We start from the raw sequence: 18426 nt of genomic DNA on the forward strand, positions 1-18426 counted from the left end.
GGGGAAACAGTGTTTATAGTATCATAAGATTTAGATTAGCTATGGAAAAGGACAGGGAATATAGAGTAAAAATTGGAGGAACGCCAATTTCAGTGGGTTGAGAACAAATCTGGCCCAGGCAAAACCGCAATTGAACAATGAGCTAATTAACTGAAAACAGAGAGTCGGGATAAATGGTTCATTCTCAGTTTGGCAACCAGTAACTAGTGGGCTGCCGCAGGGATCAATGCTGGGACCCCTACTATTTACAATCTATATTAACGACTTGGATGAAGGGACCGAGTGTAACGTAGCTAAGTTTGCTGACGATACAAAGATAGGAGGAAAAGCAACGTGTGAGGACACAAAAAATCTGCAAAAGAACATAGACAGGCTAAGTGAGTGGGCAAAAATTTGGCAGATGGAGTATAATGTTGGAAAGTGTGAGGTCATGCACTTTGGCAGAAAAAAAATCAAAGAGCAAGTTATTATTTAAATAGAGAAAGATTGCAAAGTGCTGCAGTACAGTGGGACCTGGGGCTTCTTGTGCATGAAACACAAAAGGATAGTATGCAGGTACAGCAAGTGATCAGGAAGGCCAATGGAATCTTGGCCTTTATTGCAAAGGGGATGGAGTATAAAAGCAGAGAAGTCTTGCTACAGTTATATTGGGTATTGGTGAGGCTACACCTGGAATACTGCGTGCAGTTTTGGTTTCCATATTTAAGAAAGGATAAACTTGCTTTGGAGGCAGTTCAGAGAAGGTTCACTAGGTTGATTCCGGTGATGAGGGGGTTGACTTATGAGGAAAGGTTGAGTAGTTTGGGCCTCGACTCATTGGAATTCAGAAGAATGAGAGGTGATCTTATCGAACCATATAAGATTATGAGGGGGCTTGACAAGATGGATGCAGAGAGGATGTTTCCACTGATAGGGGAGACTGGAACTCGGGGGCATAATCTTAGAATAAGGGGTCTGCCCATTTAAAACTGAGATGAGGAGGAATTTCTTCTCTCACAGGATTGTAAATCTGTGGAATTCGCTGCCTCAGAGAGCTGTAGAAGCCGGGACATTGAATAAATTTAAAACAGAGATACAGTTTCTTAACCGATAAGGGATTAAGGGGTTATGAGGAGCAGAGAAGGAAGTGGACCGGAGTCCATGATCGGATCAGCCATGATCGTATGAAATGGCGGAGCAGGCTCGAGGGGCCGTATGGCCTACTCCTGCTCCTATTTATGTTCTTGAGAGATGGTTCAGCTACAGTCGAGGTACATTCCCATGAGGGGGAAACGAAGGGCAACTAAAGCTCGCTGGATGACGAGAGTGTAAGATGAAGCAAAAAAAGGGGTGTCAGGTTGAGAATATAATTGAAAATCAGGCTGAATATAGAAAGTTCAGAGGGGAAGTGAAAATTAAAAGACAGGAAAAGAGAGTACGAGAATAGACTGGCTGCTAACATAAAAGGGAATTCAAAAGACTTCTGTAGGCATATAAATAGTAAACTGGGTAGCAAGAAGAGGGGTGGGTCAGATACTAAATGAGTAGTTAGCATCAGTCTTGACCGTAAGAAGATGCTGCCAAAGTCAGTGAAAGAGGAGGTAGTATTGATACTGGATGAGATAAAAATTGATAGAGGTGGTAGAAAGGCTGTCTGTACTTAAAGTTGATAAGTCACCAGGACCGATTGAGATTTTTCTTTATTCGTTCTGGGAATGTGGGTGTCGCTGGCAAGGCCAGCATTTATTGCTCATCCTTAAATGCTCTCTAGATGGTGGTGGTGAGCCGACTTGTTGAACCACTGCAATACTTGTGGTGAAGATACTCCCACAGTGCTGTTAGGGAGGGAGTTCCAGGATAATGACCCATCGCCGATGAAAGAACGGCAATATGTTTCCATATCAGAATGATGTGTAACTTGGAGGGCAACTTGCACATGGTGGTGCTCTCATGTGCCTGCTGCGCTTGTGCTTCTAGGTGGTCGAGGTCGAGGGTTTAGGAGGTGCAGCTGAAGAAGACTTGGCAGGTTGCTGCAGTGAATCTTGTAGCTGGTACACATTGCAGCCACGGTGCGCCAGTGGTTACGGGAGTGAATGTTTAAGGTGGTCGATGGGATGCCAATCAAATGGGCTGCTTGTGTCCTGGATGGTGCCGAGCTTCTTGAATGCTGTTGGAGCTGCACTTATCCAGGCAAGGGGAAGAGTATTCAGTCACACTCTTGACTTGTGCCTTGTAGATATGGAAAGGCTATGAGGAGTCAGGAGGCGAGACACCCACCGCAGAAAACCCAGCCTCTGACCTGCTCTTGTTGCCACAATAGTTATGTGGCTTGTCCAGTTAAGTTTCTGGTCAATGGTGACCCCAAGGATGTTGATGGTGGGGGATTTGGCAATGGTAATGCCATTAAATGTCAAGAGGAGGTGGTTAGACTCTCGCTTGTTGGATATGGTGTAAAACACTGTGCAATTATCAGCAAACATCCCCACTTCTGACCTTATGATGGACTGAAGGTCATTGGTGAAGCAGCTGAATTTGGTTGGGCCCAAGACACTAGCCTGACGTACTCCTGCAGTAATGTCCTGAGGCTGGGATGATTTACCTCCAACAACCACAACCATCTTCTTTTGTGCTCGGTAAGACACCAGCCAGTGGAGAGTTTTATCTCAGATTCCCATTGACTTCAATTTTACTGGGGTTCCTTGATGCCACACTTGGTCAAATGCTGCCTTGATGTCAAGGGCAGTCACTCTCACCTCACTCTGGAATCAAGCCCTTCTGACCATGTTTGGACCAAGGCTGTAATGAGGTCTGGAGCAGAGTGGTCCTGATAGGATGGTAATTGATTGGATTGGATTGGATTTGTCCTGCTTTTTGTGGGCAGGACATACCTGGGCAGTTTTCTGCATTGTCAGGTGGATGCCAGTGTTGAAGCTGCACTGGAACAGCTTGGCTAGAGGTGCAGTTAATTCTGGACCACAAGTCTTCAGCAGAACAGCCAGGATGTTGTCGGGGCCCACAGCCTCTGCTGTATCCAGTGCACTCAGCCGCTTCTTGATATCACGTGGAGTGAATCGAATTGGCTGAAGACTGGCTTCTGTGATTGTGGGGATCTCAGGAGGAGGCCGATATGGATCATCCACTCGGCACTTCTGGCTGAAGCTGGTTGCAAACGCTTCAGCCTTGTCTTTTGCACATGCGTGCTGGGCTCTGCCATCATTGAGGGTAGGGATATTCATGGAGTCTCCTCCTCCCGTTAGTTGTTTAATTATCTACTACTATTCACGACTGAATATGGCAGGACTGCAGAGCTTTGATCTGATCCGTTGATTGCGGGGTCACTTAGATGTGTTTATAGCATGCGTGTAGTCGTGTTTCAGTTTCCCCAGGTTGGTACCTCATTGTTAAGTATGCCTGGTGCTGCTCCTGGCATGCTCTTCTGCACACCTCAATTGAACCAGAGTTGGTTCCCTTGCTTGATGGTAATGACAGAGTGAGGCATATACCAGGCTATGAGGTTACAGATTATGGTGGCATACAATTCTGCTGCTGCTGGTGGCCACAGCACCTCATGGATGTCCAGTGTTCAGCTGCTAGATCTGTTCTGAATCTATCCCGTTTGGCACGGTGGTAGCACCACACAACACGATGGAAGGTGTTCTCCGTCTGAAGACGGGACTTCGTCTCCACAATGACTGTGCGGTGATCACTGCTACCAATGCGGCCTTGTACAAATGCATCTACGACAGGTAGATTGGGGAGGACGAGGTCAAGTAGGTTTTTCCCCTCGTGTTGGTTGTCTCACCACCTGCTACAGGCCCAGTCTGGCAGCTATGTCCTTCAGGTCTTAACCAGCTCGGTCAATAGTGGTGCTACCGGGCCACTCTGATGGACATTGAAGTCCCACACCCAGAGTACATTCTGTGTCCTTGCAACCCTCAGTGCTTCTTCCAAGTGGTGTTCAACATGGAGGAGTACTGATTCATCAGCTGAGTGAGGGTGGTAGGTGGTAATCAGCAGGAGGTTTCCTTGCCCATGCTTGATCTGAAGCCATGAGACTTCATGGAGTCAGGAGTCAATGTTGAGGACTCCCAGGGCCACTCCCTCCCGACTGTATACTACTGTGCAGCCACCTCGGGTGGGTCTGTCCTGCCGGTGGGACAGGATATACCCAGGGATGGTGATGGAGGAGTCTGGGACATTGGCTGAAAGGTATGATTCTGTGAGTACAACTATGTCAGGCGGTTGCTTGACTAGTCTGTGGGACAGTTCTCCCAATTTTGGCACAAGTCACCAGATGTTAGTGAGGAGGACTTTGCAGGGTCAATGGGCAAGAGCCGTTGTCATGTCTGAAGTCGATGCTGGGTGGTCCATCTAGTTTTATTATTCTTATTGTTTCTTGCAGCGGTTTGTTACTACTGAATGGCTTGATAGGCCATTTCAGAGGGCAATTACGAGTCAACCACATTGCTGTGTCTGACGTCACATATAGGCCAGACTGAAGTTGTGTCTCCAATTCCGAGACCCGTACTTTAGGAAGGATGTGAAGGCCTTAAAGGGAGTACAGAAAAGATTCGTGAGAATGTTTCCAGGGATGAGGGACTTCAGTTATGTAGACAGACTAGAGAAGCTGGGGTTGTTCTCCTTGGAGCAGAGATTTGATCGAGGTGCTCAAAATCATGAGGGATCTGGACAGAGTAGAGAGAGATAAACTGTTCCCATTGGTGGACGGGTCGAGAATCAGAGGACAAAGATTTATGGAGATTGGCAAAAGAACCACAGGCGACATGAGGAAAAACGTTTTTACGCAGCGAGCAGTTAGGATCTGGAATGCACTGCTTGAAAGGCAGACTCCATTGTGGCTTTCAAAAGGGAATTGGATAAGTAACTGAAGGAAAAAAAAAATTGCAGGACTACAGGGAAAGGGGCAGGGGAGTGGGACGAGCTGAAGTCCTCTTGGAGAGCCGCCACAGGCTCAATGGGCCGAATGGCCTCCTTCTGTGCTGCAACCATTCTATGATTCGAAGATAAAAAAATATGATGAACGTGCAGGCAAATGGGACTATTTGGATAGGGCTTCATACATCAGTTCTTCTGTGTTGTAAAGTTCCATGATCAAGTGTGAACAAACTGTTATCAAAAAATAAATCACAACCACCTTTTGCCCATAACACATTGAAACAATCTTTGAATGGCATCAAACACTTCGTTTTCCATCACAGCTGCTAATTGTATTTTGAAAAACCCAGTTTATGACTTTGCATGGTAGGTCATTTCAAATGCTTATCACTTGGAATAAAAAAATACTTTCCAATAGCTTTTCTAAAATGTACTTCTCCAATTTACATTTAACCTCTCATTCCAACTATGAACTAACCGAGGTTTAACTTAACTAAACTATTTAATGTTATAAACATCAACAAGGGTTTCCTTTAACTCCTATCTCTCTCAAATAAAAAGCTTATTCTTATCGAATCTCATAGCCTTTATACTTAGCTGCCAACTTGATTCAGTTGCACCCATGTCACAAGGTCATAGGTTCAAGCCAAACTTTAGAACATGATAGGACTTAACTGGATTGTTAAGTCCAGAGGGAGTGCTGCATTCAGGGAGCTCCCAATCTTTGAAGGTCCCATCTACCTGCTAGGTGCAAGAACAAGGTGATCTCTCAGGGTCCTGGCCAACCTTCTCTAAATCACTAAAAACAAATCTTGTCATCCATCTCATTACTTATTGTGGAATGCTGCTATAGTCAAAATGAATGCCACAAGCACCTACAGAACAGTAAAAGTAGTTCACTGCATGTGAACCACCGTGGGACAAGATAACATAAATGCAAATTATTTTTCAGTATTTCTAATACAGATGCATATAAAATAATGCAATGATCTATACACTGGATTCATTAACGCACCAGAATGATTGTAGGAAAAGGTTGCATCAATTTAATAAATACACGTCTAATACAGTACTAAGCTGTTGAGACCAGAAGAGTTCTCCCATCGCCCAGTCTGTGCAGTGATGGAAATACCAGTTAGCCTCGGTATCCATAGACTAAGAAAGAGAGCGGGAAAAAATCAAACGGAACACTATCCAAGCTTCCATTAATGGCTATCCATTCACTGACATTGTAAAATGCATCTTTGCAGATCGCTAAAGGCATAAAACTCAACCATCAGGGGATTATGGGGGTGGGGGGGTGGGGGGGGGTGGGAAGAGGGTGCTGGAAGGTGGGGGGAATAAAAGCTAAGCTCAGCAAAAAAAAAATAACTGCACAGTAAAAGAAAACTTTAAATTCCTATTCCAAAACACACCAGTGACGCACAATATTTCGAAAAATAATTTTGTGCAAGTAACAGGTGACAAATCCTGCTAGATACATAAATGACAATTAAAAATGTCAAGTGAGCAAATGGACGTCAACAAAAATAAAAACCACCCAAAAATGTTTCTCCCGTTTGGGGATGGGAGGCTTGCAGTGTTAGCATCAATACCAGTTGATGTTATAACAATAGTGGCAAGAGTTAACACACCTGCACAGCCACTCATGGTATGAAACCATTGACTTCTGACATGCAAGTGTGAGACTGGTGAACCAAAGATGCAAGTATAAACAATTTTTTTTTTTAATTTGTTCATGGGATGTAGGCATCACTGGCAAATCAAGCATTTATTGTACATCTCTAATTGCCCTTCAGAAGCTGGTAGTGAGCCGCTTTCTTGAATCGCTGCAGTCCGTGAGGGGAAGGTACTCCAACAGTGCTGTTAGGGAGGGTATTCCAGAATTTTGACCCAGCAGCCATGAAGAAATGGTGATATATTTCCAAGGCAGAATGGTGTGAGACTTGGAGGGTAAATTGGAAGGTGATGGTATTTGCATGCGCTTGCTGCCTTTGTCCTTCTTAGTGATAGAGGTCGTAGGTTTGGGCAGTGCGGTCATAGAAGCCTCGGCAAATTGCTGCAGTGCATCTTGTAGATGGTACATTCTGCAGCCACGGTGCGTCATTGGTGGCGAGGGTGTCAAGTGAGCAGGTGCTTTGTCCTGGATTCTTGTGTTGTTGGAGCTGCACTCAGCCAAGCAATTGTGTACTTAGTTCAAGGGAATTACAGAAACAGAGAACAAGAAATCGAGAGAAAAAATGCATGCAAAAAAAGGCCACTGCCAGCCAAATTATTATTATATTTGAATGTATTCAACGATTCAGAAAATTGGTTTTGTCATTTGGCATAGTTAATCAGCAAAATATAATCCAAGGGCCTGCACCAGCCACCTTAGAAAAGTGATTAGGCAGAAATTCTTGTATTTTTGTCATGCTCAAAATACACAAAGTAGCCCAAAAAACAGCTCCTCGTGCAACCAGCACACAGTTCAGGGTCACACAATCCACATACATTACTTCTGCCAATCTCCTGGCGTGACTACAAATGCATGGTCACAAAAATAAACTCAGAGGTACAGTTTACGCTTTGGGTGTAACCGCCAATCCGGATGCAAATTGCTCTAATTTTCCAAAATGAAGTTACAGTTGAAGTATCTGCTCAAATGCATTTGCATATTCGCAAACATAAAATCTTCCAGAAACCAGTGCAATCGGGCAGCATTTTAGAATGCAATTGTTTATTTTTTCCCCCTTGCATTAAAAAATATTCTCTGATAAACAAGAATGGTAACTTAATGCAGATTTATTAAAATAGCTTGAGACAGAGCTGCATGAATCACAATCAGAGTGGATTGCAAAACAGAATGGAAGAATTTGGTGTCAGTCGGAATTCGATGGATAGGAAGGCGGCAGTTTCTCAAGTCCAACTCAAAAGGAGTGAGGCCAGGGAACCCGAGGATTCTAAGTTAAGGATCTAGATATCTAATATAAATGTTGTGTGTTTAGTAGCTCAGTTGTTCTTGTTAAATTTGAATAAATATTTTGTTTCTCTCCAAGTTTGGACAGTGGGTTAAACTAGAAAGTTTAGTTAGCAGCATAATAAATAGAGGCATGTTATGGCATTTCAGCCCTATTGAATGCACATGCTGGGCCATGTGGGAAGTCCAGGATGATTCTTGTGTCCTGGACAACCACATGTCCAGGAAGTATCGACAGATGGAGGAGCTCAAGCAGCGGCTGGCGTCACTGCGGTGCATCCGCAAGGCGAAGAGCTACTTGGAAAGCACGTTTCATGAGGTGGTCACCCCACATCTTAAGCGTTTACAAACAGAAAGGGAATGGGTGACCACCAGACAGACAAGAACAACCAGGCAGGTAGTACAGGAGTCTCCCAAGCGCACCTCGCACTGTAACAGTTCTAAATATTGGTCTGGAGAGTACAGCCAGAGCCAAGAGGTGCCATGGGTGGCTCAGCTGTGCGGAGCGGGAGGTGAGGGGAAAGCAGGTGGTCAGAAAAGCAATAATGATAGGGGATTCAATAGTTTGGGGAACAGACAGTCATTTCTGCGGCTGCAGACGTGACTCCAGGATGGTATGTTGCCTTCCTGGTACTAGGGTCAAGGATGCCACTGAGCGGCTGCAGGACATTCTGAGGGGGATGGATGAAAAGCAAATGGTACCAATGACATAGGCAGAAAGATGGATGAGGTTCTGCAGGCACATTTTAAGGGACTAGGAAGGAAACCAATCAGCAGGACCTCAAAAGGTAGTAATCTCCAGATTACTCCCGGTGCCACACACTAGTGAGCACAGAAACGAGGATAGAGCAGATGAATGTGTGGCTGGAGAGATGGTGCAGGAAGGAGATCTTTAGATTCCTGAGGCGTTGGGGTCAGTTCTGGGGGTTGGGGGGAGGAAGAAAAGAGTTTTCTAGTGGTGTTGGGGAGGATTTAAACTAGCTTGGCAGGGGGAATGGGAACCCAAGTGTAGATTCAGAAGGGAGAAAAGCAAAGCTGGAAATGGAAGGTAGACAACTAATAAGTGAGTTAGGGGAGCAGAGGAAACAAAGGCTACCTTCAATGCAAGGAGTCTTGTGAATAAGAATATAAGAAATAGGGCATATGAGCTGAGGGGCACAAGGAAGTATGATATCACAGTAATTATTGAATCATGGCTGAAAGAAGGGTAAGAATGGCAGCTGAACATTTCAGGCGTGAGAGTGACAGATAAAAAAAAGGAGGGTGAGAGAGTCGCAATATTGGTTAAAGAAACAATTACAGCTGTGAGGATCATCAAATTAGGCCATATAGGTTGAACTGGAGAACAAAAAAAGGGCAACCACACTGTTAGAACCGTTCTATAAACCCACAGTCAGAGGGAGATAGAAGAGCAAATATGTATGCAAATTTCTGGTGCAAAAACAATAGGGCAGTAATAGAAGAGGATTTCAACTACCCTATTAACAAAAACTTGTATTTATATAGCACATTTAACGTAGTAATACGTCCCACAGGAGTGTTATAAGACAAAACAAATAAATTTGACATCAAGCCACATAAGAAGAAATTATGGCAGATGACCAAAATGGTCAAAGAGGTAGGTTTTAAGAAGCGTCTTAAAGGAGGCGGAGAGGTTTGGGGAGGGAGTTCCAGAGCTTGGGGCCCAGGCAGCTGAAGGCATGGCCACTAATGGGTGAGCAGTTATAAATCAGGGATGTTCAAGTGGACAGAATTTGAGGAGCTCAGACATCTCCGGGGAGGGGGGGGTAGTTGTGAGGCTGAAGGAAATTACAAAGATAGGGAGGGGCGAGGCCATGGAGGGATTTAACAAGGATAAGAACTTTGAAATCAGGGCATTGCTTAACCGGGAGCCAATGTCAGTCAGCGAGCACAGGGATGATGGGCAAGCTGGACTTGCTGAAAGTTAGGACACGAGGTCATCCAAAACTCGGCAGCCCAAGTTTACGTAGGGTAGAATGTGGGAGGCCAGTCAGGCGTGCATTGTAGTAGTCTAGTCGAGAGGTAACAAAGGCATGGATGAGCACATGAACTGAATCAGGGGCGGAGGTGGGCAATGTTACGGAGGTGGAAATAGGCTTTTTTAGTTATGCTGCAGATATGTGACCAGAAGCTCATTTCAGGGTCAAATGTGGCACCAAGGTTGCGAACAGTATGGTTCAACCTCAGACAGATGCTAGGGAGAGGGATGGAGTCGGTGGCTAGGGAACGCAGTTTGTGGCAAGGAATGATGATGATGGCTTCGGTCTGCCCAATATTTAACTGGAAAAAAATTTCTGCTCATCCAGTACTGGATGTCGGACAAGCAGTCTGACAATTTAGAGACCATGGAGGGGTCGAGAGAAGTGGTGAGGAGTAAAAGTTCTAAATTCAGGAAAGGCCAAGTTTACTAACCCGACATGTGATTTTGTAAAAGTGGACTGCTAACAGCAAGAGGATAACTAAAGAAAGAGTAGGGCATATTAGAGACTAAAAAGGTAACCTGTGCGTGGCGGTAGAAGGTGTGGGTATGATTCTTAATGAATACTTTGCATCTGTCTTCACAAAAGAGAGGGACGACGCAGATATTGTAGTTAAGGAAGAGTGTGAAATATTAGATGAGATAAATATAGAGAGAAAATATTAAGTAAGGGGTTTAGCATCTTTAAAAGTGGATAAATCGCCAGGCCCGAATGAAATGTATCCCAGGCTGTTGAGGGAAGCAAGGAAAGAAAGGATGGCTCTGACTTCATTTTCCAATCCTCTCTGGTTACAGGTGTGGTGGCAGAGGACTACTAAGGATGTACCGTTATTTAACAAGGGAGAAAGGGATAGACCGATTAATTACAGACCAGTTAGCCTAACCTCGGCGGTGGGGAAATCAATGGAAAAAATTCTACGGGACAGTATTAATCGTCTGAAACCGAGGAGGTTGAGGGGAGACTTAATTGAGGTGGATAGGAAGGACCTATTTCCTTTAGCGTTGAGGTCAATAACTAGGGGGGCATAGATTTAAAATAATTGGTAGAAGGATAAGAGAGTTGAAGAAAACGTTTTACTCCCAGAGGGTGGTGGGGGTCTGGAACTCACTGCTTGAAAGGATGGTACAGGCAGAAACCCACAACACCAATAAGCAACATGTATCTCCATATTAGAACCCTTCAATTTGACTATGGTTTTCAAATAATATCTCTCATAGCACATGTATTTTAATATATAATTGGTACTTATCTACAATGTTAAGACTGCTTGCACGATTAAACTTTGGGAAGTGCAAAACACTCTTAGAATGCTATGTCTTCTTAGATTGAGACGTTGGTGAGGCGTGAGTCCGGGGTCGGAGGCCTATAAAAGGCCGCGAGAGGCGTCGGGAGTTCGTTGGTGAGGCGTGAGTCCGGGGTCGGAGGCCTATAAAAGGCCGCGAGAGGCGTCGGGAGATCGTTGGTGAGGCGTGAGTCAGGGGTCGGAGGCCTATAAAAGGCCGCGAGAGGCGTCAGGAGTTCGTTGGTGAGGCGTGAGTCCGGGGTCGGAGGCCTATAAAAGGCCGCGAGAGGCGTCGGGAGTTCGTTGGGAAGCGTGAGTCCGGGGTCGGAGGCCTATAAAAGGCGTGATTTGTGCAGCTACAAGGAGAAGGCAAAAAATGGAGTACGAGAAGAAGCTTGCAGGGAACATTAAAGCGGATTGCAAAAGTTTCTATTGGTATGTAAAGAGAAAAAGTCCCCTGCAGTCAGAATCAGGGGAAGTCATAGCTGGGAACAAAGAAATGGCAGACCAATTGAACAAGTACTTTGGTTCGGTATTCACTAAGGAGGACACCAACAACCTTCCGGATATAAAAGGGGTCAGAGGGTCTAGTAAGGAGGAGGAACTGAGGGAAATCTTTATTAGTCGGGAAATTGTGTTGGGGAAATTGATGGGATTGAAGGCCGATAAATCCCCAGGGCCTGATGGACTGCATCCCAGAGTACTTAAGGAGGTGGCCTTGGAAATAGTGGATGCATTGACAGTCATTTTCCAACATTCCATTGACTCTGGATCAGTTCCTATCGAGTGGAGGGTAGCCAATGTAACCCCACTTTTTAAAAAAGGAGGGAGAGAGAAAACAGGGAATTATAGACCGGTCAGCCTGACCTCAGTAGTGGGTAAAATGATGGAATCAATTATTAAGGATGTCATAGCAGTGCATTTGGAAAATGGTGACATGATAGGTCCAAGTCAGCATGGATTTGTGAAAGGGAAATCATGCTTGACAAACCTTCTGGAATTTTTTGAGGATGTTTCCAGTAAAGTGAACAAGGGAGAACCAGTTGATGTGGTATATTTGGACTTTCAGAAGGCTTTCGACAAGGTCCCACACAAGAGATTAATGTGCAAAGTTAAAGCACATGGGATTGGGGGTAGTGTGCTGACGTGGATTGAGAACTGGTTGTCAGACAGGAAGCAAAGAGTAGGAGTAAATGGGTACTTTTCAGAATGGCAGGCAGTGACTAGTGGGGTACCGCAAGGTTCTGTGCTGGGGCCCCAGCTGTTTACATTGTACATTAATGATTTAGACGAGGGGATTAAATGTAGTATCTCCAAATTTGCGGATGACACTAAGTTGGGTGGCAGCGTGAGCTGCGAGGAGGATGCTATGAGGCTGCAGAGTGACTTGGATAGGTTAGGTGAGTGGGCAAATGCATGGCAGATGAAGTATAATGTGGATAAATGTGAGGTTATCCACTTTGGTGGTAAAAACAGAGAGACAGACTATTATCTGAATGGTGACAGATTAGGAAAAGGGGAGGTGCAACGAGACCTGGATGCCATGGTACATCAGTCATTGAAGGTTGGCATGCAGGTACAGCAGGCGGTTAAGAAAGCAAATGGCATGTTGGCCTTCATAGCGAGGGGATTTGAGTACAGGGGCAGGGAGGTGTTGCTACAGTTGTACAGGGCCTTGGTGAGGCCACACCTGGAGTATTGTGTGCAGTTTTGGTCTCCTAACTTGAGGAAGGACATTCTTGCTATTGAGGGAGTGCAGCGAAGATTCACCAGACTGATTCCCGGGATGGTGGGACTGACCTATCAAGAAAGATTGGATCAACTGGGCTTGTATTCACTGGAGTTCAGAAGAATGAGAGGGGACCTCATAGAAACGTTTAAAATTCTGACGGGATTAAACATGTTAGATGCAGGAAGAATGTTCCCAATGTTGGGGAAGTCCAGAACCAGTGGTCACAAGTCTAAAGATAAGGGGTAAGCCATTTAGGACCGAGATGAGGAGAAACTTCTTCACCCAGAGAGTGGTGAATCTGTGGAATTCTCTACCACAGAAAGTAGTTGAGGCCAATTCACTAAATATATTCAAAAGGGAGTTAGATGAAGTCCTTACTACCCGGGGGATCAAGGGGTATGGCGAGAAAGCAGGAAGGGGGTACTGAAGTGCATGTTCAGCCATGAACTCATTGAATGGCGGTGCAGGCTAGAAGGGCTGAATGGCCTACTCCTGCACCTATTTTCTATGTTTCTATGTTTCTATGAGACGTAAACACATTCTAATTTAATTGCTGACTAACTGACTGAATGCTGAAAACTCCATTATCATTGCATGTTACTACCAAGATGGTAGAAGATGAACTCGATGGTCTTCTTTCATCTAGCAATTCCTATATTCCTCTGTAGCCCGAAACTGTTTGTTGAACAATTAGACCTTGTACAATAAGTGGAACCATGTCCCTTTGAAGGCATATTATGCATTACACAGTAAAATATTCCTGTCAAATTTTGTCATCTTATAATACTCCTGTGAAACGCCTTAGGATGTTTTACTACATTAAAGGCACTATATAAATACAAGTTGTTGTTGTTGTGGCTTAAAAGGCAGCAGATATGCTATGAGCAATGCCATGATGAATTGGCTATCATACTGGATTTCTGACTCTACTCCAACTAATATCGCACCCAATTATGAACACCGCGAACGGAGTTTCCAACACAAAGCCATTAAATCAACAAATGCTAGACACAAGACCTTTTCTTCAATGTGCATCCAATGGATCATGAGACACATCTTAGCATACCAAGAAAAAAGCTATCCGGGGGTGGGGGGGGGGAAGAAGAGTTTGGGGGGGGGGAAAAGAAGAGTTGGGGGGGGGGGGGAAAGAAGAGTTTGGGGGGGAGGGAAAGAAGAGTTTGGGGGGGAGGGGAAAGGTTGGCCTTGCAACAAAAGCTGCATGAGCCACTCTGTTGCATACACATCAAAGTTAGTATTCTACTCGTCGTGTTACCTGTTCCACACGCCCACTATTGATTTCATTTGGAAGAAATTTCTTGCCAATGGACCTCAAGTCACTCTGAGGACAAAATATTTAAATAAATCAGACTAGTACACACAGAAACAAACGTTATTTTTTACATTTGTACCTATCATATTTTGCATATGGAGAATAATTTGTTCGCTCATGAAGAGATTCTGGAAATTCAGCAAGATTGTTCACAGACATTGCATCACGTTCAAAAAATGCGTAACTGTATCAATTTCAGTGTATTTACTAAGTTTCACAAGGCTCTGGTCCCAGGACTGAACCACACTTGATGGAGCGCAAATCAGAGAGGAAGGTGCAACAGTCAATGCCTACAATTCAGTGCCCCTTGCCTCCTGGTCATTAAAACAAATCATGGAAAAATTGTGCATGAAAACTGTGCATGATGGTCTCTACTCAATTCTCCAACCTGCGATCTCATCAAGTGGGAGTGAACTTGAGAGTCTTCTAAAAGTCATCTCATCCTTTTGGGGAGCCAAAAAATCTATTTGCCCAGAAGGTTCCTGAGTAGCAGATACTTAAGTTAGTTATAAGGCAAGGTTAAGGAAGCTGGAGGAAACCTCAATGATTTAATTTAAGTTTTCAAGATTATGAAAGGAACTGATAAAACTGATTTCGGAAATGGTTACCACGAGAGAAGGGTTCAAATACCAGGAGACATGTTAGAACTATGGCTCGTCAGGCAAAATCTTTTCCACCCAAAGGGCAAGAGAGCTGTTAAATACATTACCATGAAAGGCCACTGAAGCAGACATGAAAATTGGATTCAGAGACAACTGAATGCATTTCTAAAGAGTTGAAAGATTGAATAATATGACTTAAGAGGTGTGATCAATTCCTAAAAAGAGACAAGCTGATTGGCTTTTTCCTGTTGTTAAAAATTCTCATTATTAATTCCAATATAATATAAATTCTAAACAAAGAACTTTAGAACCAAGTCTCTCAACCCTATTCCCTCTTTTTCTCCAGTTCTGTGCAATTTTCACACACTTTTCTTCTTTTCATACTATTGTATCTTACACCTCTTGATTCATCCCTTTCTGCTCTGTCTTTATTTTCTTCTTAATGTTTCATCTATACTTGCCTTTATTTCCCCTCATTTTATTTGAACATTATAAAGTTTCCATAAGATAAATATGGACCGAAAAGCAATAAGGGAGGGGATGACTGAATTTTCAGTAGAATTTGACTCAGCAAATTTCTGCATTCAAACATTGCTCAAACAATACTGGGAAAGAATGAACATTATCTACATTAATTGAATGTATGTTGTTCTGGAAAATACCCTCCATGTACCACCTGGAAGAACCCTGCTACTCATGGAAAAGTCTGTGAAATCAACATTACTTTGAGACATTTTAAACATTTGACTCTCCATACAAATCCATACAAGGGGCATGATTCTTTTTGGTGTCAGCAGTTTTTTCAACAAACAAAAATACATTTACCAAAATACAGTAACGTCAAGAAAATTTACAACATACTTAGCTAGGCATCATAGCCATACTGTACATCAACCCAAAGCTACTGAGTGGAAAACCACAGGTTTAAACACAATGCCAAGCCACTCAGTTCCCAATTAATCCTATAAGTAGCTAAGGGTACCGGCTCAAATCTAATAACTGCTCTGTGTTTTATTCCTGCCAAGTAATGCCATGAAATATGCAGTTCATTGACCATTTTGCAAGCCTCTAGAGACAAAGCTACTTGCTTTCCAGGTTCTATGAATGAAAAATAGTTTTAGGAACTTGTCTTGGTTTTACAGTCAAAGGACTACTATGGCCTACTTCAGGATAACAGAATAGAAATTCATTCCAGCTCAAAGAATAACTCCCTATTGAAACAATATGGAACTTGCACAATATTTTCAACGGTATGTAGCCTGGGGTTTAATTACCATCTTATTCTCACATTCCTATGATCCTCCCTCAGCTGACAAGAGTAGGCTTCAATGTCTCCCAATCAAGAACCCACAATTACATCTGTTACTGTTACCCCATGTGCTGCCTGTTTACCACAGAAAAACACAATTATAACATATATATATAAAATTCATCACTTGCCCAAAGTAAAAACTTTGAAAGAAACTGAAGATTGAATGTTTAAAGACTTTTGGAAAAAAACAAATAAACTCTCAAATTCTCACAGGATAAGAGGATAAAGCCTTGAATTCCTGTTGATGCACAGATTGCATGCTGGAAAATTCTTAGGATGCAGAAATGTGACTGAAAGCTCTCTAAATTGTTGAGGTAAATATATTTAGTCAAAGCCCAGGATTTTGGGAGAGGCTGAGACCTTTAATTAAAACATTAAGTGACAAAAAATACACTGAATGGATAAATTTACCCATGTTAGTATGAAATCCATGTTTAATTTTGGTTCAAACCTGCTGCAATTACCAAGAAAAGAATGGTGGAAGAAAGAGTGTATTTTGAGCAATTTGTGGTAACCTGGTCGCCAGACTGCACAATCACAGTGATATCCGCTCACTGCAAATTAGTTGTGATTATGTGTCACATAGCATACCTTTAACATTGAAAATACCGAAGGATCAACAGGTACACCCAATTTTAATACATAGTAAATATCTCATCAGAAAAGAGAGATGGTCAACTGGAGAACAGAAAAATGGCACACTCTTATTTCTGCAGTCTAAATTAGCATATCTCACTGTTCAATTTCATGTCTTAAAATATACCAGCAAACTGCAATCAACAACTTGCTGCAGTTAAGTACTCTCCAGAGAAGAAATGTGACATGGTATATTACACTTATCATTAAACTATATGGGACATAAAACAAATGAAATTGAAGTTGAGAAAGCAAGTGGCTAATGTTGTATACAGCAACACATAAGCACAGTTGCAAAAGTTGACAAAACTATCACATCAATCTCACAATATGATGAAAAAAGTAACCATCAATAGAATCATCCTTTAAGTCACTTACATTCAGTGCAATGCGGATGATATCCTTTACATTAAGTTTACTGGAAGAACTGGCACAAGCTTCAATTCCTTCTTGAGAAAGATACCTAGTAAAAAGAAAAAACCTGCATTTATATAGCACATTTCCTGGCCTCCAAGCATCCCAAAGGGCAACACCACTAAATTTTTCAGACAGGGGTTGGTTCATCCAAACTAATTTTTTAACAATAACGAAAATAACAAATTTGAAACAAGGGGGTCAAATGAGGTGACAAGTAATTATATGTAATGGCCATCAGTCACAGAAGACATTGTGCATCACCACGACCTTCTCAGGAATAATTACAGATCGGCAATAAATGCTGGCCTTGCCAGCAATGCCCACATCCCATGAATCAATATTTAAAAACAGGTCAACACCACATATTGATGATCTAGAGCAGGGATTCTCAACCAGGATCCGTGAGATTTCAAGGGGTCCACCAATTGATTTGTGCCATCAACATACAAGGGAACTCCCCTGAATACTGAGACCAGTGGAATAGTCTCAACAATACAAAGATTGAGCATGTGCAGCAAATTCAGGTTCTTCCTGTTGGACACCATTTGTATTGTTAGACAAGTCCCTTTGCATGGGCCAAGGTACTGCGGGCCTTCCTTTCAATTATCATAGGCAGTCCCTTGAAGCGAGGATGACTTGCTGTCATGCCAAAAAAGGATGAGTTCACAGGTGTTTCAATGAAGGACCTAATATTCCAGGTCCTGAACGACATCCTGAACATGCCTGTGTGTGGATTTTTTTAACGTGGGGTGGGCGTTGCACATCAGCCACCACATGGGCTTAAGAGAGCTAGGTCTTGGCAAGGGTTATCCAAGATGACTGGAGACTTGTTCCGTTGCACGGACCTAGTGCGTACACAACAAACCGTTCTAATGAAGCCAATTCGGCACATACTCTGTAATTAACAACGTCGCAAGCAGAGGAAGGTCTGCCGACGAGGGGGAGGAAGGTCTGCAGGTCTGCCGACGAGGGGGAGGAAGGTCTGCGGGTCTGCCGACGAGGGGGAGGAAGGTCTGCCGACGAGGGGGAGGAAAACTGTCGGTGGAAATGAATAAAATTGAAGATACTGGTAATACACGACAGGGCCATTGGCATTTGGAATGCAAAAATATTGGAAAATGTTTCAACTTGGATCCTTCCATTTAGGTATCGGGAAATAAACAAGTTCATTCAATAGCTGCTCTTATGTTGCTTTCTTGTTGGCCTGGAGCTGGTGGCAGCCCTCACATTAGCTTTCCAGGTATACTCAAGGTCAGCCACCAAGAAACTAAGGTCAGCTAT

General features: G+C 43.4%; 1 protein-coding gene across 1 annotated transcript in view; it reads right to left on the reverse strand.

Moving 5' to 3' along the window:
- The window catches only part of tdrd3 (tudor domain containing 3), a 183378-nt gene that overhangs the window by 131582 nt on the left and 33370 nt on the right, over positions 1-18426 (reverse strand). The window contains exons 2-3 of the mRNA XM_070874000.1: positions 17107-17191; positions 14122-14187 (exon numbers count right to left, since the gene is read on the reverse strand). Of these exons, the coding sequence (XP_070730101.1) occupies positions 14122-14187; positions 17107-17191 (151 nt within the window). The remainder of the gene's footprint in view (positions 1-14121; positions 14188-17106; positions 17192-18426) is intronic.

The sequence above is a fragment of the Pristiophorus japonicus genome, unplaced genomic scaffold (genome assembly GCF_044704955.1).
Source record: "Pristiophorus japonicus isolate sPriJap1 unplaced genomic scaffold, sPriJap1.hap1 HAP1_SCAFFOLD_635, whole genome shotgun sequence".
NCBI classification, from domain to species: domain Eukaryota; kingdom Metazoa; phylum Chordata; class Chondrichthyes; family Pristiophoridae; genus Pristiophorus; species Pristiophorus japonicus.